The 21,675-nt window shown below is 50.5% G+C and overlaps 1 protein-coding gene across 4 annotated transcripts in view; it reads left to right on the forward strand.

Annotated features, from left to right (window-relative positions):
* The window catches only part of Csmd2 (CUB and Sushi multiple domains 2), a 671,876-nt gene that overhangs the window by 234,379 nt on the left and 415,822 nt on the right, over nucleotides 1-21,675 (forward strand). For all 4 annotated transcript variants that reach the window (XM_045150007.1, XM_045150008.1, XR_006637190.1 and 1 more), the window contains exons 4-5: nucleotides 4,239-4,433; nucleotides 13,563-13,770. In XM_045150007.1, the coding sequence (XP_045005942.1) occupies nucleotides 4,239-4,433; nucleotides 13,563-13,770 (403 nt within the window). The remainder of the gene's footprint in view (nucleotides 1-4,238; nucleotides 4,434-13,562; nucleotides 13,771-21,675) is intronic.

Raw genomic sequence — 21,675 nt, forward strand, 5'->3', positions numbered from 1 at the left:
AAAAAAAACATCTATTTCATCTGGACAATCAAGTGATCACCTTCCATCCTATTGCCGTTCCCAGAAGGACACAGGGTGGGAGGGAATGGTGCTTTATTAAGGGCCCATGCTGCACGTAGGCGTTCTGCCTCTGTCAGAAGAAAGGTTGCCGTCCAGTGAAGAGTGCTGCATAATGGAGCTAGAGAGACCCAGATTCACAGTGCAGCTCTACTGTTTTCCTAGCCTTGGCCAAGCGAGTTGCCCTCTGTGCCACAGCTGTAACACCTTTCCAGTGAGGACAATACGTATATACTCAACTGGTTTCTCTTGAAGATTAAGTTAACTCAGGGCTAGAAATATACCGAGCACCTAATGATGGGAACCAGAAATCTGATTGTCATATGCACAGCAGTTCCATTTTGGGCCAATCTGGAGCCCCTCTGAAGATACGTAGAAGACTTAGTCCCCAATGCCTGTCAGGGTGATCTCCTTTGGGAACAATGTCTTTACTGATGATCCCACTAGGCATGAAGATATTAGGGTTTGCCACATCCACTACAGGACTGTAGTACATGGAGAAACAGCAGGAAAACACCATGGAAGGATTACAAAAGGGAGAGGTGTTTATCAACCAGTGAACCCCAAGAGATTTCCAGCAAGTCACCCAAAGCACCCCTTCATTAGTTGCTTTCTCACTTCTGGGACAAAATATATGACCAGAGCATCTGAGGGAAGGAAGGAGTTTATTTTTAGGTTATGGTTTTGAGGGGATGTCCATTATGGTGGGGAAAACATGGTAAGAGCAGGAAACTGGCTCACTTCATCACTTCAGCAGGGAGGAAGTAGAAAGTGATGGATACTGGTACTCAGCTAGCTTTCTGCTTTTTATAAAGTCCAGCTTCCCCAGTCCATGGGCCAGCACTGTCCACAGTTAGAATGGATATTCTCACCTCAGTTATTCTAATCTAGAAAATTCCCAACAGACAGGGCAGGAGATTTTTTTTCATGGTGATTTTAAATCTAGTTAAATTGACAAGAAGAGGTTAACCATCCTCCCCTCATTCTTGCAAGCGAGCGCTCTGCTTTAGCTTTCCCTTCCAGCGGCACTTTGTTACAGCAATGTTAGCAGGCTGATGAGTCCCCTCAGAGGAGAAAACCCACCAGATGCATGGTGCATGATGCTCAGTTCCGGTCAGTGGTGGTGGAGCTGGATTTGACTCAGGTGTCTCCAAGCCCCAGGCCCACCCACCCACCCTCCCTCTGCTTGGTGGGCTCTTGTGCGATCAGAGTACAGGATAAGAGAAAGTGTGGCTGAGAGTGGATTTATCACACCTGAGGCCCCCTTGAAGCCCCATTTCAGAGTGGTCTGATCGTAAGCAGTTCATTAAGTAAGGGGCAGTAAGCATTTGAGAGTGACTTTTTCAAAAGAATCAACTGTTATTTATAGTGATGTTCCAGTCATTAGTTTCAAAGGAAGAAAGCCCAAAGCAAGCAGGTTCATTAAAAATTTGACATTAGTAATTTAATTAAATTGGGTCTTTGCGTCTTGTTGCGGAAAATGAAACGTTAGTTCTACACCAGTTCATGGCCCGTTTCCCCATCAACTCCCTCCTCTCACGTTAACTCGGGCTCTTCTCCAAATGTTGGCTTGCCCCCCGCCCCCATTGCCGCCCACCCACATAGCCACACATGCTGCCTCTCTGGAAGCCAGCAGCAAGCTTCCAGGCAGAGGCTGGGTGAACCAACCATGGGTGTCACGGGGAAGTGCCAGGTGAGTGGAGGATCATGGGAAATGCAGCCGAGTTGACCTCAGGGAATTGTGGGAGCTGCAGTTGAAGCAGCCGCAGGAGGCCTTAAGAAATGCCAATAGAGCCAGCATCAGGGATTCATGGGAAATTCCCAATGAGGCCAGGAAGAAGGGATCATGGGAAACAATATACTGGGCCAACTGACAGCCGTGGATGCAAGTCACTTTACCTTGGTCATCTGTTATGACAGAAGTGGAGCGTGCAGAAGAACTCTTAAATCCTTAAGGTCACCCCACAAAAAGCAAGCCTCTGAGGACAGAGATCCACTCTTTCCCCAGCTCCAAGCATGGTAGGCCTACAATAATTTTATGTTTGACACAAAGGAGTTAACACAGAAATGAATAATTAAACAGCTAATGAGTGAACACACAAATACATGCTGATAAGTGCCAGGCACTGTGTTAGTCTCCAGGGCACATTTGTGAGCCAACACTGGCCTCTGCTGTCATGGCCCTGCAGCCCGGGAGTGAGAACACTGGCCACACAGCATTCATCAGTAACACCCGGAGTCACCGAGGCTCAGAGACCTCGTGTGACTCTAGCTCGCGCACGTGCAGACACTGCTGGTGCCTGGCTTCAAACCCAGACCAGGAGAGCTCCAGAGTCTTCCATTTCCCTCTAGAGCAGGCTGCCTCCTTCCAGAAGAGGAAGAGGAGGAACAGAGGGAAGAGGAGCAGAGAAAGGCTGAAATCAGATCAGGGCTGGCAGAGAGGATGGAGGAATGAGCCACCAATAGTAAGGTGGGCAGTAAGAGCGCACTGTAAGGGTTAGCGTCTGCTCATGGCCACCCCTTCCCCCTCTCAGCCCAGGCTCCCTGAGTCCCCTACAAGACCTCTGCTCTCCGGGCCTCCACACATGCTTTTTCACTCTGCCAGAAACCTACTTTGAGCTTGCTACTGCTTAGAGTTCTTCAAAGATGTCATCCCTTCAGGAAGTCATCTCTGACCCACAGCCTGAGTTTGGTCTTCCACCTGGTTCCTCTCCTGCCATACCCTTTTGCCTGTATCTTGAATGTTACAGTCTTGTGCCAGAAGTTAGATTCACTTGCATTGTACTCACTGAGTGCCAGATAATGCCTAAACTCATTTAATTCTCACGACTGCCCTTTGAGGAAGGCACTGTTGTGAACCCCATCTTACCAGTGGGGTAAGAGGCACAGAGAGGTGGAGAGACTTCATTAAGTCCCCACAGGAAGTGAGCCATCAGGTAGAGACACGAAATGAACCCCAGAACTGTGACTGCAGAGTCTCAGCTTTCTCCACCACCCCGCTGTAGGCTTCCGTGAACATTGCCCAGAGAGGGGATGGATATTTATGGAGAGGAGCTTGAACAGTGACCCAGGCAGGGTGACGGCCCTAGTTCTTACCCTGTGGGGCTGTCCTACAGTGATGGGGTGTGGCCTTCAGGACCCAAGCATTTCTAACTCTCCTTGAGGGAGCTGGGTGAGGGGGAGCAGCTTTATACACAGACACACAGTGATGTGTGTCCCTACCCTTGATTGGTGGGTCGCCATGCTCTTGCACCCTCACCATCGCCAAGGCCATTTCCTCTGGGTAATGACAGGACACTCGCAGCCAGCTATGATTGCTCTGGCTCCAGTCATACACCGTACACCGTGTTCCCAGCTCCCAATTTTCCTCTTTATGCGGGCCAGGCTGATGAGATGGCGAGGTCTTGTCCTCCGCCTCTCTCTCCTCTGCCTTGCACAACATGAGCTGACCCCTTTATCTCCCTGCACCTGCTGGGCCACAGGAGCCTCTGCTGCTTGGACAGAACACACACACACACACACACACACACACACACACACACACACACACAGGACATCAGGTTTGATGAGCACTGTGTCCCTCCTTTGGAGTCTGAAACCAGGGCATCCGTGCTCAAGAGATTAACATGTCTCCCTGGGGTCACACTTCTAGAGATAACGATGGATGGATACAACTCACACTTAAAATATTTTTTGTTCATTTTTACTTATTTATTTGAGAATGACACAGAGAGAGAGGCAGATAGAGAGAGAGAGAGAGAATGGGTGCGCCAGAACCTCCAGCCACTGCAAACGAACTCCAGACGCGTGCGCCCCCTTGTGCATCTGGCTAACGTGGGTCCTGGGAAATCGAGCCTGGAACCAGGGTCCTTAGGCTTCACAGGCAAGCGCTTAACCACTAAGCAATCTCTCCAGCCCCTTCAGAATAAAGTTTAGAATAAACCTAGGACCTAGATGTCTCATGACAAATCCTTAGCCTGAACCTGGGACCTCTCACAACCCATTCTCTGGAGATCAATAGCCAAGAAAAGGGAGCCAGTCAACAGGGGTTTGCCCCATTCACAGAAGAAGAAATGGGGTTCAGACAGGTGGACCGGCCCAAGGGGGGGGGGGTGTGGCTAGCACATGACATGTCCAGGCCATAGCCCAGCTCACCAATGTGTGTCTTCCTCTCCTCACAGTTCTCCCGAGCCACACGTGTGGGAACCCAGGCAGGCTGCCCAATGGCATCCAGCAAGGCGCGACCTTCAACCTGGGCGATAAGGTTCGCTACAGCTGCAACCCGGGCTTCTTCCTGGAGGGCCACGCCGTGCTCACCTGCCACGCTGGCTCCGAGAACAGCGCCGCGTGGGACTTCCCTCTGCCCTCCTGCAGAGGTGAGTGGTCAGAGGGCGTCTGAGGGAGTGGACGGCCATTTGGGAGTGGGGCACCTGAGCTTCCAGTGAGCTCTGTCTCTGAGGAGCTGTACGTCACTGCAGCAGGGCACGGAGAGCCTACGGTGGGAAGCCCAAGTCTGGCAGTGTTCTGTGGGCTCCTCAGCTCCACGTGACTGCCTGGTGCTTGGATGTGTACCCCCTCAGGCGTACCCCATAGCAACAAACTTACTTGTCCCTGTGCACCCTGCCTGCCGGTCCCCTCTCTGAGGAAACAGCAGTTCCTTTCCCACTAGACACCATTGCTCGTTGTGTGCGCGTAGACTGCACCCCTCCCACCCAATTGCTTCCTACTGACATTGGACTAGAATTATTCCTTTCTCTCCTACAAATTCAGCCTCTCTCAGTGTAATGCTTTTTTTTTTCCCTCCCAGCCTCCAGATGTTCTCAAAACCTAATTACCCCAATATCTTCCCCTCCCAGAAGCCCCAGCTATTGAGACATCCATCTTCATTTACCCATACACTTTCCATTTTTAGCTCTGAAAATCCTATATCATAGAAATCCCCCTAGTCCCAGGCAAGCCAGGACATCGGTCACCTTATGTCCAACTTGCCTTGTATTGTCCTTCCTGTTACAGTCAAGTTTATCTCTAAAGTGAGTGCTCAGGATTCCTACCTGATGAGCAGACGGTAACTAATCCTGTTGAGAAGGTCAGAAGGTGGGGAAGAAGCAAAGCCTGTCCATTCTAACCATCTTGTATTTCCTTCTGTATCTGACGGATGCAATGGATGGATGGATGGAAGGAAGGAGGGAAGGAAAGAAGGATGGAGAGGGAGAGGGGAGGGGAGGAGGGAGAGAAGGAAGCAAGAGTAGATTGTTGTGGTTCGTACTACGAAGCCAGAGTTCACAGGGTCAGAGAAGGCACAGTGGCAAGAGTGTGAGGCACCTGGTCACACTGTGTCTGCAAGCAGGAAGCAGAGAGAGACAGAAGGAGTCAAAGGCTGGGGCTCAGCTCACTTTCTCACTTGTATTCAGCCCTGGACCCCAGGTTGGGGTTGCCCACATTCAGGGTTGGTCTTCCCTCCTCAGTTAAACCTGTCTGGAAACACATTCAGCATTGTGCCCAGAAGGTGCATCTCCTAGATTCCAAATCCAGTCATGCCGATGGAGAAGGTGAGTCATCACCCTTCCCATCCTCTTGTGGTTGTGATGCACGTTGCGCATATTACAACATGTACCTGTGTTGGCATCTTTCTGCACGTAGGTGATTTTTAGCTCCTCTAACTACCAGTCCCACTTTTGGAGTTCACGCCTTCTACCCAAGCCAAGCTGTTGGGAGTGTACTTGGGGCTCCCTCACCTCCTCACCTCTTGGTTTTTCCACTACTGCGAGTCTTGACCCCTTCCGGTGCTCTGCCTTGCGATTCCAATCATACGGAATTACTCTGACCCTTCGACTTCCTGCCTTCCCCACAGCCTTTACACTGCCGACCACTCTCTTCTGCCTAAAGTCTCATCTTTAAATCCTGTGGCTGTGTAACACACAGGTGTTGGTGTGGGAGGAACTGTTTGAAGTTGAGCAATGTTGGGACAAGAAGCTCCTCCTCGGTAGGGAATTTGCTGTCCAAGTCCAAGGAATCTCTTCCGCACTGATTCTCAAAACACTAGCTCCAGGGCCAAGCAGCTTCCCCCTCCTGCCATCTGTACACAGGTTTATTAGCAAGGCCAGGGATGAAAGTTTCCTGGCACGCGTACCTCTTCCCCCCATCTTCACTCCTGACAGACATCATCCGTGGATCCCAGCACCCATCCTTCTTGAGTCCACACTCAGCTGTGAATTCCCTCCCAACAGACGAGCCCCAGCCAATCCTCCGGAATTGCCGCTGGCTCCATGCTCATTTTCTTCTCAACCAATAAGATTGGCCTCAGCCATGTTGGTTCTTCTTCATGGGGCCCAAGGGGAGTAGACTCTTCTTTCTTGCCTGCCTAAGTCCCATTTTCTTAGGTCCCATTGCTAACCCTGGGATCTGCCTCTCTTTAGGAGATTGGCATTAGGAATCACCAAGTTAGCTGGGTGGGCCTTATCCCCTTTTCATACAGAAGTATGGCCTCGTGTGGCCTAAACACAGATGTCTTTGTGATTCCTCATAGTATCCCCACCATGGCCTTCCCTGGGCATGTCGCCTTTACCATTCTGCTCCTCCAAGAGTGCTCTCAGAGTTGTGGCATGGAAACAGGAAGGGAAATAGGAAATTAGACAAAGTTTCAGATCCAAGTTATGAACTACAGAGTGTAGTTCTCCCTGGAGCATTATGGACATCACACCCTTGTCATTCAAGATCTAAAGATGAATCTAACCCAAGCCAGCATCGTGCTGTCCTGTGAGGCAGAATTCCCCTGCCCATATCTTCTGGAATCTTCCTCAGTTTCAGCTTCCTCTGAACACTGAGTTCATGGCCACACCTTACTCTCCTCTGCTAACTAGGGTTAGGATCTTGGTGCACTTTCTTGACTCCCAGACCTCTGTAAAGCCAAAACAAAAATTTAAGATAAAAGGAACCAAAACAAACAGAAAACCAAAGGGGATGACACATGCTGCACCCTTTCCTGATGGTCTGTGACAGTGCAGGGAGCGCACGTCCCCACACTGCAGAGGACGTTCAGTGAGAACATGGTGAGCCTGAAAGCCTTGGGGCCTTGGCTTCCCTAGCACCTCTCCTCATTATGCCTCCAAAGTTCTTCCTTCCTTGAAGGCACTGTTGTTCCTTTCTCGGGCCTCTTCCACTGTGTGGCCTCCTGAACTTTGTCCCAGCTCAGGACTTTCATCCCTGCAGAAGCCCTGATTCCTCATGGGTTTTCTCTTACTCACAATCTTTGACCACTCCTCATATAGCAGTTACCTTTGTGTTGCTGGCACAAAACGCCCGATCAAAGCAGCCTATGGGAAGAAAGGGTTTATTTTGGCTTATAGACTTGAGGGGGGAGCTCCATGAAGGCATGGGGAAACATGGAATGAGCAGAGAGAGAGGCTGGACATCACTTCCTGCCAACATCAGGTAGGCAACAGCATCAGGACAGTATGCCAAACACTGGCAAGGGGAAGTTGGCTATAACACCCATAGGCCCGCCCCCAACAACACACTGCCTCCAATAAGGATCTATTCCCCAAACTTTTGGTGGCTGGGGATCAAGCATTGAGAACACATGAGTTTATATGGGTGATACCTACTTCAAACCACCACATCTCAGTAGGCCTCAAGCAACAGGTGTCCCTCTGTAGGTGATGACTATGACTCTCTGAAGACTGTGACCCTCTGTAGACAGCCATTCACTTGCCCTGGCTCATATATTCCCAACCTATCACCCACATGGGGGTGCAGGTCTGACAAAATCACACATTGCTTAGCAGGGGCTCTTCACTGAGTCAACTTCTATAGCTTGTGAGGCCCTTGTAGAAAGAGGCCCAATCTGACCTTTTCCCTGTCACTCATTCTCCTCTGAACTGAGCCACAGAAAGACTGCCTCAGTCAGCACACAGCATGGGGGCTGGCCTTCAAGATCAAGTCTTGTTCTCAGAAAGCCTTCAAGGCTCCCTGCCTCTCGCATAGCTGAGAGTGGTTCTGCTCAAAGACTGGCAGCAAACCAAATGGCTCTCCCACTCCTGGAGTCCACTCCATCCCCATCTCTATCTGGATTCAGCACCAGCAGTAAGATTAGCCTGAGAGGCAAGATGTCCCAGTAACATTGTGCTTGTCTGAAAGTGGTTTTCCAGACTGCTCTTCCTTGGAAGACTGAGCTGTCCTGGAGCAAAGGTGTTCACTCCTTTCTGTGCCCTTGGCCCTGCCGGGATGGACAGGTTAACCCTCTGGAAGGACTGTGAGCCTCTTGGTGGCCTTCCTTCCTGTTTGTGGACGTCTCTCGGGCTGACATCCTCAGGCTGATAACCCATACCACTGGACAGCCATCTGCATGCATTTGCTGACTGAGAGGCCATCTGGCTAGGCCTGGCTCACCACCAAAGTCCAGCAGGCATGCAAGACCAAAGGGGACTTTCTGGCCTGGCTGCCTCCTTGCCTGGCAGCTCTCAGGGGCATGTGCCATGTTCTCTTTAAGGCCAAAGCTCCCTGAGTAGACTGGAGAGCCGTGTGTATCTGCTCTGTCTGCGAGTACCCTGTGCCAGCTGGAAGGGACAGCACAGGGAGCGGGGGAGTAGAGAGACTCTGGGATCAAGGGCTGACCCCCACCCCCAGGAGCTCCCACTTCAAGAATCCTGAGCCACTGAGGTCTGGGCCAGCTTGGCAGAAGGCAGGAGGCAGGTGATGTCCCTCTGCTTTGTATCACTCCAGCCATATTTTCACAGGCAGAAGTCCCCAGAGACGCTGAGCTCTGTGTAATCTTTGATCCACACCAAGGAAGACCGTGTGGATTTCAGCAACCAAACTCTGACTTGTGAGGGCTATGAGTCCAGGATCAAAGCCAGCTAAAGGAAAAAGGGAATTCAGATGAGCTGTGCGCTGAGGGGCAGGTTGGGGAGAGGCAGTTGGCTGTGGCAAGATGGGCTGGGCCTTGGAGAGTCAAGCCAGGCACTGCGGGCTGCCTCCAGACCTAGGAGGCAGGCATTGGGGCTGCACTTTGGGCCGGGAGTGCCAAGCTGCAGCCCACATTTCCTTATGGGCAGGAGCCTGCAGAACGTGTGCACAGGCCCAGGCCTGGCCCTGGCGGTGCCGGCTCACAGCTGCGTGGAGCCACTCTGACTTTAAAAGTTGGGCCGTAAGCCTTAGTCTCATGTTATTGATTGAGTCCTCATTCTTTCTTTCAGTAATTCAACTTCTTTCCGTCTGGTGTCTGGCTGCCGTGCATGGGCCAGTCACTGGATCAGTCCTTGTTTATTGACTGCCTATCATTTTGTAGATATAGAAAACCTTGGTGATGACCAAGTCAAACCAAAATCCCATGAGCTCATGGAGTTTACATTCTGGTAGCCAGGAGGCAGAAAACAGACAAAAAAAAATTTTTTTTTGGATGGGAATAGGAGCTGGGAAGGCAGTGAGGAAAGCTCTGTAAGGTGACACTCAGGAGAGGCTCTCCGAGGAGAAGCCAAGTAAATTGCATCCTGGATGGCAGAAGAGGAGGGAGGGGTGTGGGCAGGCTGTGGTTTGGGGTACAGCAGACAGGACTCGCCCGTGACTGGGGTGAACGTGCTCATGAGTGCAGGGTCAAGGTTGACAGTGAGGCTTTTTCTGGGGTGCTGGCAGGCAGGGAATCTCTGGGATAGCTAGAGGCAATCCTGACAGGGACAGGAGCCTATGCTCTCAAGAGAATTGTGTTGCCAGAGCTAATGTTCAGGTGCTTGTCCAAGTGGGGGTGTTGGTTTTGCAGCAGAAGTTGCCCTGTGCTGGCATGGATAGCAGTGAGGAGTCACTGAAGAGGGAAAAAGAACCTGGGTGGCAGCGCAGACAGCGGGAGTCCAGGCACCAGCAGAAAAGTGGGCAGAGGAGACGGGGCGGGCGTGGCCAGCGAGGCACAGCCACGCGGCGGGAGAGAAGGGGCTTCTGAGTCCGACTCCTCCGGTCTTATCCTTGAGTTTCAAGATGGTTTCAAGATCTGCTCCAGGGCCTGTGACATCTTCATGGCTCCTGACGTGAGGGGCCCAAAACAGGGAGGAAATGACAGTTTCCATAATTAATTATGTATCTATGAAATACGTGCTACACCAAAAGTACACGAGGGGAGGTCTGTTTCTGGAAAGATCCTCGAGGACATGACACTTAGACTGTGACCGCAGAGGCCCTCAGTGTCCAAGATAGAGGGCTCTGGAGGGAGGCCAGGAATGTACGTTCCTCCATTTTTCCCATCTCTGCCCAAAATGTGAGTCACTGTAGAGTTAACAGACAGCAAGAGGGACAGAGGGCTAGTTTTCTAAAATTATGGTTAATTGGAGAGACTTCAGGAGGAGCGAAAGTCGATCATAAATAAAGTCATAAACTTGGAAAAGCAACTATCAGCATAACGCACCTGCACCCAGAATGCATGGCTTGATGGCGGTGCAGCAGGACCATTGCCAGAGGAGAGAGTGTGGATGAATATTTCAGGACCAGGGTGTCAGCTGAAGGTTATATTTTATGACTCTCAAGTTGTAACTGTGAAATACGATGCCTTGTTTAAAGTGTGGAGAAATCTCTAAACAGCTTTTACAGCATCTTCAATCAAAACACGACAGTGCCAGAGCCCAAGAGGCAAGGGTGGCATCTTCTCTCCTGAGCAGACTGGTGGCTCTGGCCAGAGGGTGGCGAGGTCCCAGGTCCTCGGTTTTAGCACGGCCCAAGTTAACACTGGGAAGTTTGATGATGTCATTGACCAGTGAAGTATGCAAATAATTATTGGAAGGTATGTGGTTTTGTGTGGAAGCCTATGATGCAAGGAGAAGGTTGTTTCTGGGAATATCCTTAAGGAAATGCCACCTAGACTAAGACCTAGAAGCTGAGGAGAAGCCAGGTATGTCCAACAAGGAAGAGAGGAAAGTTCTAGAAAGATGAGTAGTACTTTCCAATGTCCTCAGGTAGGCAGGCCTTGGTATACCAGAGGAGCCAGGAGGAGACATGTGGTGTGAGCAGCAGGGGAGAGGGAATGGCAAGCCAGGGAGGTAGTGTGCGTCCTTAGAAGCCGTGGTAGATGGCTCCATAGCCCTGCTTGAGCCTGAGTGACATCAGGGGCTGGTGGAGGTTCTTACAGCAGACGTGCGTCAAGCTGGGCCACTTTCAAGTGACCCCACGAGTAGGATATCAGACAGAAGGGTGGAGGCTGAGACGAGGAGGGTCGTGAACGGCCCCGGTGAGCGGGAGAGCCTGGGACTTCCAGAGGCAGAAGGCAGTGAGTTCCATTAGGTCCCAGGGATGTGGTCAGTGCGTGGGGGGTAAGTGCAGGGACTTGAGGTGCTGGGTCCAGGGTAGACCCTTTCCAGGCCAGGGTCTGAGGCAGAGTCTCTCACTGAGTCCAGAGTTCACTCATTTGTCTAGGCTAGTTAGCAAGGAAGCCCTGGGGACGCTCCTGTCCCTGCCTCCCCAACACTAAAGTTACAGGCTGCCGCACCCAGCTTTTACGTCGGTGCTGAAATTGAACTCAGGTCCCCGTGCTTGGGTGGCAAGCATTTTACCCACTGAGCCATCTCCCCTTTCTTTAAAATTCAGTCTACCATCTGCAATACTAACCCGTGAAGTATGTGATAAATGCTGACAGAGGCTGGGAGGGCCGGCATGCCCTGAAACGCCCTGCAGGGGATGTAGCCACACCAAGGTCTGCAGCAGGCCAAGGCCAAGACCCTCCATGCCTTATGGTACGTCATGGTCCTCGGGTGTCTTTCCTTGGTAAGGAGATGCCTGAGCTGGGAGTAAGGCCAGAGCAGCAAGGCTTCCCTTGGCTCAGCTGTGGGAGTCCCAGCCGCACTCAGAACCTAGACAAGGGAAGTAGTCCTAGAGTGCCAATCAAGCTGCCACCATGGGACTGCTTGTCATTGGAGGGTTCAGGTGCCACATGCTCCGGGGAACCAGGCAGCAGGAAGGGGCAACCTTCCAAGTGGGTCTGGAAGCATCAAGAGAATTACCTTGGGCAAAAGGTGCCCCGCACAGAGGCCTAGTGACAGGTGAGCCCAGCCTCCGAAGTCTCAATTTCCAGGTTGCTGTGACGTAGCTATCCTGGGGATAGAGAAGGAAGAGAGGTTGTTGGATCTGGCTTTTGGGTTTTGTCCCAAGGAGTTGTGTTGAATTGGTTTTGCTTTCTTTTGAGTCATTGTGCATGTACGCATGTGTGCACGTGTGTGAACGCTTGCCGTGCAAATGTTCGTGGACGGCCGCCTGGTGTAGGTCTTCTCCTTCTGCCTGTTTTTGAGATAGTCTCATTGTTTTTGCAGGTGGAAAGGCTCAGTCTAGATGGCCCTGTGAGGTTTGGGATTCTCTCTTTTTTTCTTTTCTTTTTTGATACTTTATTTATTCTCTTATTTGAGGGAGAGAGAGAACGAGAAAGAAAGAGGCAGGTAGAGAGAAAATGGGTGTGCTAGAGCCTCCAGCCACTGCAAATGAATTCCAGACACACGGGCCACCTTGTGCATCTGGCTTACATGAATACTGGGCACTTGAGCCTGGGTCCCTAGGCTTCTCAGGCAAGGGCCTTAACTGCTAAGCATCTCTCCAGCCTCCAATCAGATTCTCTTGATTCCACCTCCTGTTGCTCTAGGCTTGTTAGGATTATGGATGCATGCATATGTTTGTCTCTAGCTTTATGTGGGGGCCAGGAATTTGAACTCTGGACAGTAGGCTTGCAATCTGAGCCATCTCCCCAGCCGTGCTTTTTCCTTTCCTTTTTTTTGTGGTTTTTTTTTTGAGGTAGGGCCTCACTCTAGCCCAGGCTGACCTGGAATTCACTATGTAGTCTCCCAGGGTGACCTCAAACTCACAGTGAACCTCCTACCTCTGCCTCCCGAGTGCTGGGATTAAAGGTGTGAGCCACCACGCTGGCTTTCCTTTTCTATCTTTCTTTTGTTTTGAGGTAGAGTCTCATATGTCTCAGACTGGTCTCCCATTTGCTTTGTAGCCATAGCTGGCCTTGAATGCCTGATCCTCCTGCCTAGACCTCGTGATTGCTGGAATTGCAAGCATGTATCACCAAGCCTTGCTTTGCTTTGGTTTATCATGTCTGAGTTGTACTGAGGGCTGGTGGGGAGAAGCAGCCTGTTCACCTGGGCGTGGCTGTGGAAATGCACCCGACAGCCGGCTTCTTCTCCCTCCTGCTTATGGCAGAGCACTGTGGTGCAGTAGTTAAAATGGGCCCATTAGCACAGGGTTTATCAGCTCTGTGACCCAGGGCAGGTTACTGAACCTCTCTGTGTCCTGGCTTTCTTGAAGTGTCAAGTGAGAGCAGTCATAGCTAAAAAATCTCAGAACTGAGACTGGTCCCCACTCAGCACCACGGAGGTGTTTGGCGAGCATTATTGGCCAGTTACACCAGATCTGTGAGAATCGGTTCTCTAGCTGCTTGCCACGCCCCTTTCTCCCTGTGGGGAGTCAAGGCCATCCATCAGGATCACCGGGGTCTGGGAGCCCAGCCACTCACCAGAGCTTCTTATTTCTGTCCACAGCTGATGATGCTTGTGGCGGGACCCTGCGGGGCCAGAGCGGCATCATCTCCAGCCCCCACTTTCCCTCGGAGTACCACAACAACGCCGACTGCACATGGACCGTCCTGGCGGAGCTGGGGGACACCATCGCCCTGGTCTTCATTGATTTCCAGCTGGAGGATGGCTATGACTTCCTGGAGGTCACAGGGACCGAAGGCGCCTCCCTCTGGTAAGTGTGCTCCCTCAGCCTCCTCCTCCTCTTCCCCTCCTCTGCAGTTGGGGAATGGCTGGGTTACTCAAAGGCACAGTCTCCTTCGTGCCTCCTGCCTCCAATCCTTCTTGGTTCTTGGAATCTTTGCATCAAATCATAATGAGAAATCTCCGCATGCTTTGAAAGCCGGGCTACATTTTTATAGAGATTTTAATCTGATTTGAAGTATTGTCCTTGCCGGAGAATTTCATGATGAATCTTGGCTGAGGAATTTGAGTTGATACGAGCAATGTTCTGGTCTCATTGTACGTACAAGACCACAGCTTGAAATCTCGTTGCATTTTTGGATGACACAGAGAACATCAGGCCATGAGGCCAGAACCCTAAGAGGCGGTTGCTTTTCCAAACCATGAGATCTGGGCAGGTCATGCTTCTTGGTGTGACTTCGGGGAGCTCTCCTTGCTGTGCATTGGGAATGCCCCTGGATGTCCATGGGTCGAGGAAGGGCATGAGCAGCTGAGCTCTTGCCAACCTTCTTTGCTTAGTATCTCTCTTCAGGCTTGGACCCTCAGGATGGGCCCAAGCTGAGGGTGGTTTGTGTAAGCGTCCAGCTGCCTGCTGTGTGACGAGCCTTGCTGGTGGGGACATGACATTTAGAACACTGTGAACTCACATTGTGGCTCTGTTATCAGTATGGAGACATCTTGGGGTGTTTTGATACACTGGGAGCCAACAGAAGTATGTCCACATGTGGGTTAGGCAAGGATGGCATTTTTATGGACTTGGTGGCTGCCGGGAGGAAGGGCTCAGTGCACAGGACAGAGGGTGAAGGGGCATCGCTGAAAATTCCATGTGAAGCAGGAAGAGGGTGGCTGCAAAAGCCAGGGGAGGAATGAAGTGTAAGAAGGACACAGGCATGTAAGTCATGGGAATGGAAATCGAGCTTGGAAAGGCACACCTGGGAAGGAGGGGAGGGACCAGGATTCTCTGACTGCCTGCTGCCTCCTATATGACAGGTGTTGTGGTGGTGAACACCTCACTTGAGTGAGCTGGTTTGAGGAGTTTGGGTTTTTAATGGATAACAAATTACAACAAACAGATGAAGTGGGGCGGAGTTCTTCTCCCAAATTCATGGCAAACTAGAGGACTTGTTTCCCTGTGCAGCAGGAGGTGAGCCCCCCTAGGCACCAGGTGCCCCTCCCTGACTGTCAGGAGCTCTTCCAGGTTGCATCTCACTGGGTGGGGCTGGGAGAAACCAAAGACTCAGGGGTCTCTGGAGGTGGGTGTTCTGTAAGGGCCACTCAAAGCAGAGCCAGTGGCTCCCAGCAAGGCATGGGGGCAAAGGACTGGGCTCTTCTTTGGAATGGAGCCCCTCTGAGCTGATCTTCAGCCTGCAGACCCTCAGGCCTCTGCCTTTTTGTAAAATGCCAATTGTACTGATTTGCAGACAGAATCCTGGTAGAAAATATTCAAAGGTAGAGAGAAATGAGTAATACTTATTTAAATCTTGGATGCTCCCCCCTTTGACCTGTTCTGTTTGTTCTAGGTCAAGCTGGCTGGATGCTTATATTTTAATATTATAACATTAGGATGTGAATATATCTCTACTCATGTATTTTTAAATTATCGTATTATGAAAAATTTTCCTATATCATTACAGATGCCTCCAAAATATAATATAATAAAAGTATTATTTTTTGAGTATTTACTACACACAGTTGCCAGGCCAATTCTAAGTTCTTTTTTAAAAAGCATTTTATTTTTATTTATTTGAAAGAGAAAAATAGGAGGAGAGAGAGAGAGAGAGAGCGAGTGAGAGCACGAGCATCAGGGCCTCCAGCTGCTGCAAACTCCAGATGCATACACCACCTTATGCATCTGGCTTATGTGGGGCCTGGGGAATTTAACCTGGGTCCTTTAGCTATGCAGGCAAGTGCCTTCGCTGTTAAGCCACTGCTCCAGCCCAGTTCTAAGTTTTTGATGGCTGTAATTTCATTTACTGTTTCTAAAATCCCTATAAAACAAGCCACATAATTTTTCTCCCTTTACAGAGAAGGAGAATGATGCCCAGAGAAGTTAAGTAGGAAGGGTTTATCTTAGTTTGTGGTTCCAGGTTACAGCCCATCATGGCAGGGAAGGTGACCACATTGCATCCACAGCGAGGAAGCTGACTGTATTGAAGGCTGCTCTTGAGCCAGCTCTCTCCTTTTGATACAGGCCAGGACTCTAGCCCATAGAATGCTTCTGCCCACAGTTAAGATGGGTCCTCACATCTCAATTTAACCTAGTCAAGATATTCCTTCCCAGGAATGCCCAATGGTAACCTAATCTACATAATCCCTCCCAGGTGGTTCTAGGACCTTTCTCCTTGGCAATCAATATAAACCATCACCCAACACAAGCTGGTCTCCCTCCAAAGACTGTCTTCTCAGCCAGGATGGCATACTACGCTATGCTAGAGCCGTGATGGCTTCTCAAGGCTGCTTAGCACTTCCTGCTAAGACTGTGACATCGTTTGCTTACCAGGTCTCTTGTTAGATTGTCCCTAAGTCTCCATTTCTATAAACCAATGGAAAGATGGATGTCCTTACCAGTCTCCTCTCTTCCAGTTCCAGGCCTGTTTGAGTCAGTTGTGCATCCACGGGCCAAATGGACTCCTGTGGCTTCTGCCCCTGGATGTGAGTTTACACACTGTCCAAACTTCTGGGCTGAAACAAAATCTTGAAGCGTATTCCAGTTCCTATTAAGTCACCCAGTGGGGAAGGCATTAAAGTGGAGGAGATTGCTGGGGGAGTCATTCCGAACTCTTTGCCATAAGATTAAATCCTAATTATGCACAGGGCTGGTGTCACCAGCACCAGGCAGGATGCATTTGTTGTTCTAATTTATACACACCTAACAATTGTGGGTAAACAAATGCTGGGGCTCAGGATGTGGGTATGGGAAGAAGCAGCCCTCACTTCAACCCCAAAGAAGACAGGGGCTCCTTTGACAGAGAGTATCAGCACCCCCTCCCTGGCATCAGGTTCCCAGGGATTCCAAAGAGAGGAGGAATGTGCAGTGTCCACGACTCAGTTTTCACTCTGATCCTCTCTCCTCCAAATGGGAAACCATGGGAGAGGTCTAATGAAGGGTCCCATTTCTTTAGCTTTTTGTGGACAAGGGAAAGAATGAGAGAACTTGAGGTTTGGGAATCTCTTTTGCCAAGTAAGGCTATATTAGTATAAAACCTGCCAGGTCCTCAGCACATCGTTTCATAAGACAAAGGACAACTTGCAGCCCAGAGTGTGGCAGGAAATAATCACTTGGTATCCTTGCAGTGATACCCTTGAAAAATGGGGTACGGGGAGCATGCATGAACAGCAGGGTGCACTGATCCCCAGAGCTCAGCAGTGTGTGCTTAGCAGTCAAGATCTCTCTGGTTTGCTTGCCAGTCAGTGCTGGCTTTTTATGAGCCAGGGTCATATAGTAGCCCAGGCTGACCTAGAACTTACTCTGAAACACAAGCTGGCCTGAACTCATGTTGATCCTCCTACCTTCCTTCTTCCTGAGTGCTGGGATTAAAAGTGTGTACAGCTCTCAGTGCTGGCTTTTGTTTTTTTTTTTAATTTTTTGTTTATTTTTATTTATTTAAGAGTGACAGAGAGAGAAAGAGGCAGAGAGAGCAAGAAAATGGGTATACCAGGGCCTCCAGCCACTGCATATGAACTCCAGACCCGTGCGCCCCCTTGTGCATCAGGCTAACATGGGTCCTGGGGAATCGAGCCTTGAACCGGGATCCTTAGGCTTCACAGATAAGTGCTTAACCGCTAAGCCATCTCTCCAGTCCTCTCGGTGCTGGCTTTTGAGATTGCTCTGGTGTGAGTTCTGGACAGGAGAAGAAGGCTGCCACTATGATGACTTCCAAGCTGGGTTGCCCTGATGTGTTCAAGGAAGACTTCAAACTTAGACGTACCGTCCTTTCATCATTTGGGTGACAGGGGATTGTCTGCAAGCAAAAGCTGCACTTAAACAATTCAGGCAATAGATTCACTATCGCTCCCTGACTACCATGCCACAACTGTGCAGCCCAGCTGCCAAAGCACCCAACACGCCCCTCCAAGTCATGGCCACGTAGGCATCAACAAGCCGTAACTCCCCTTGCCCCCATCCACATGTACATGGGCATCTGCTCACACATGCATGCACACACGCGCTCACACACACCTCAAGATCACTGAATTCCATGTAGAAGCAGATTTTTTTCTGGATGATCTTATGGGAGGTGCATGCCTCTGTTCGTTATGCTCTGATCCCAGTCAATGGCTGTAACCTTCATGAAGCCCTACATCTTTTGATAAAGTTAAAGGAAAATGCCCTCATTATTGTTAATGTTCCTCATGAGGCCTACATGTCTTTAGAGGGCTGGGGCTAGGACGCTAGGGATCTGGGTCCCTGGAGTACATGAGGTCTTGTTGGTAGACGTGATTACCAGCTCACTACAAACGTGGCCTCTCCACTGATGAGGAAATTGGTGAGAGAAAGGCAACAGAGAAGCCATTAGACCGGCTTCTCTCTCTCTCTCCTTCCACTGTCTTTTGCCTGGCCCTCCTTTTGAGTCTCTCTGGAGGATCCTTTGGGCTCAATACAGACTGTAGGCCAGACAGTAACCTTCCCAGGGGCATGGGAGGAGTTCAGGGCAACCCCCTCTGGGGTTAGGCCTTGGGCTGCATCTTACAATAATGGAGAGAGTGCGGCCTAGGAGTTGGATGCACTCGGCCCCAAGCTCAAATCTGTATCTTGTAGTGGTGTCATCTCAAAAGTCACGCCAGCCCTCTGAGCCTCTGCTGAAGGGCTGCTGAAGACACCACTAGCCAGCCCCAAGGTGGAAGCACCGGGCCCCAATGTAGACTGTCAGCTCCTGACCTGTGACTTGGAGGCCGTTTTTGATCTGCAAGGACATTCTCCTAGAGATGCAGCTGGCCCTCCTGGCCAAAGTAAAGACACTCCTGTGCTTCCCAGATCGCTGCTCCCAGAGGACAGGACCTGGCCCAGGACATCTCCAGGGAACATGAGTTCTGGTGCACAGCCAGCAAGTGTCCAGGGCCCACCCGAGAGCCTTGCTGCCCCTCCTCCTAGGAAGAGGAAAGTCTTCTCTTCCTGCTTCCTTGCCCAGGCCCTCCCCGGGCTGCTGGACCAAGTGGGCAGTGTTTGCAAGGAGGGTCTCCCTGGAAAGCAGATGGCTCTGTACCCAGTGCAGTCCTTCCCAGTTTCCCCACTGCCTCTCCTCATCTTATCCTTTTTGCCTCATGGTGGCCTGAAGGGGTTGTTCCCCCCTCCCCTTTGTTTGCTTTTGTTTCTATAGTTGGGGGACACAAAAGTTCCCATCTGCCCTACAGACATTTGGTTGGAACTCCAGAGCAACACTCCTTCCCCCTTTGAAAAAGCTTGTAATGATTAGGCATTCACACATGGAATGTAAGCCACACAGAGACATTTGATCTTGGGGATATTCGACTGGGGATTTTCATCGTGGGGCCTTCAGAAGCAGACAGAGTCAGAAGGAGCCCGGCGCCGTGCCGCTGGGGATCTGTTCATAACACCTATTTGCTTATTTGTCCCTTCACAAGACTGCATCAAACCACTGGTTTCAATTATTAGTGTGCTTTATTATGTTCCCCCCATTTATTTCCCATAATCATTTATTGTGACCCTTCTATAAACGCGGCTTTCCTAGGTGCCAAGGAAACAAAAGACACAGGCTGGGGTTTGAGGAGTTATTTATTCACTCTACAAATATTTATATAATAGCCATGCATTAGACCCTGGGGCTGATAGTTAGAGCCAGGAAGAGAACATTATTCAATGTTACACAATATCATATATTGGGTACTCTGTAAGAGTCATAAAAGAGATCCCCCCCCCCAGGAGCTGCAAAGACGAATAACAATCACCAGATTCTTTAGGTCCTAAAATGGAACCCCACCTCCAGCTGATCCAAATGAAAAAGAAAATGTGTTGGTTTTAATGGCTGAGAAGTCCGGGAGTTGGCTCCAGGTTCTGCTGGATCAGGGTGTGAAAACAATATTGTTTCTAAAAAAGATCCCTCAACATCACTGACTGGACTAGACTGGCTCAGTCACACACAGCTCAGCACCCTGAAGCCAGAGGGGTTCTCACTGGGAAGCCCTGCCCAGATGAGGTGGGGTGTAGAGGGTTGAGGGGATGTCCATGGATGAAAACCCTGTTTTGCTAGGAATATGACCACTAATGCTCTCCTCCAAAAGTGTTGTCAGGAGCTGAGGAGAAGGCTCGGTGGATAAAGCACTTGCCACTTAAGCTGGATGGAGTACCTGAGTTCAATCCCCAGGCCCCATGTTGAAAAGCCTGACATTGTAGCAGGCTTCTGTAATCGTGGCACGCTGACGCTGAGATGGGAGAATCCTCGGACACTCGTGACGAGCACAGAGAAAACAGCAGAGCAAAAACCTGCCTCCACTGAGGTGGGCAGTTGAGGACCAGCTTGAAAATGGTTCTCTGACCTCCACATGCATGCTGTGGCATGTGCACACACACACACGCACACACACACACACGTGAGGGCCACAGCATCGGTGGATAAAGTGTGTCCTGTTAAAGCATGAGGACCTGAGTTCAGATCCCCAGAACCCACAATGCTGGGCACAGAAGCTTGAATTTCAGCATAGAAGGGCAGAGGCAGGAGGATCTCCGGGGCTTGCCCAGAAGCTAGTGTCAACCAGCTGGTGAGCTGTAGGAGCCCCTGTCTCAAAACTGCAATGTGGAGAGCAATGAAGAACACTATGGTAGATGTTGAGCTCTGTACTATCCCCGTGCCCCCCCACGCACACACCTGTCAGTCACCTTTGTGTTGACCTAAGGAGTGGATAAGACCTTGCCACCAGCCTGGAGCCCCGGCGTTTTGGGCGAGGTGGGAAGAAGGTAGGGCATGAGAGCAACCACAGAGCCTGGAGTCAGGAGCACCTTGCCCCGTGTGGGAGCCTGTCCAGAGCCGCTCCGCAGGCTGAGGGCTAGAGCAGGGGAGAAAGATAATCTTGTGAATCTTAATGGAGTGAAACTCAAAGGCCCAGAAGGCAGCTATAAAACTTGTCTGCAGTCGCTCAGGCAAGGAGGAAGGATCCAGTTTGAGCTATGGCAGCTACGAGCAAATGATATCAAGAAACGTCTCAGATGTTGTCTGGTGTGGTGGTGGGTGCCTGTACTCTCAGCTACTTGGGGGGGGCTGAGACAGGAAGATCTCTTGAGTCCAGGAGTTCTGGGCTGTAGGGTGCTATGCCAATTGGGTATCTACACTAAGTTTGATATCAATATGGGGGACTCTCGGGAGCAGGGGTCCATCAGGCTGCCTAAGGAGGGGTGAACCAGCCTAGGTCAGAAACGGAGTGGGTCAATACTCCTGTGCTGATCAGTAGTGGGATCACACCTGTGAATAGCCACTGCACTCCAACATAAGCAACATAGCGAGACCCCGTCTCTTAAAAAGGAAAAAAGAAAAGGAATTTCTCAGATGTGTAGCTGGACATGTAGCTCAGGTGCAGGAGCACTTGCCTTACAAGCAGAAAGGCCTGCATTTTATCCCCAGCACCACACAAACTGGTGTAGTAGTACACATCTGCAATCTCGAAATTGACGAGGTGGAGGCAGGAAGATCAGGACTTCATGGTCATTCTGACTGGTATAGTGTTCAAAACCAATGTAAAAAAAAAAAAAAAACAAAACCTCAGGGCTGGGGAGATGACTTCACAGTTAAGTCACTTGCCTGCGAAGCCTAAGGACTCATGTTTGATTCTCCAGGTCTCATGTAAGCCAGATGCACAATGCGATGCAAGCACGCAAGGTGGCGCATGCACACAAGAAGGAACATGCTTCTGGAGTTGGATTACAGTGGCTAGGGGCCCTGATGTG

Source organism: Jaculus jaculus, chromosome 5 (assembly GCF_020740685.1).
Source record: "Jaculus jaculus isolate mJacJac1 chromosome 5, mJacJac1.mat.Y.cur, whole genome shotgun sequence".
In the NCBI taxonomy this organism is placed as follows: domain Eukaryota; kingdom Metazoa; phylum Chordata; class Mammalia; order Rodentia; family Dipodidae; genus Jaculus; species Jaculus jaculus.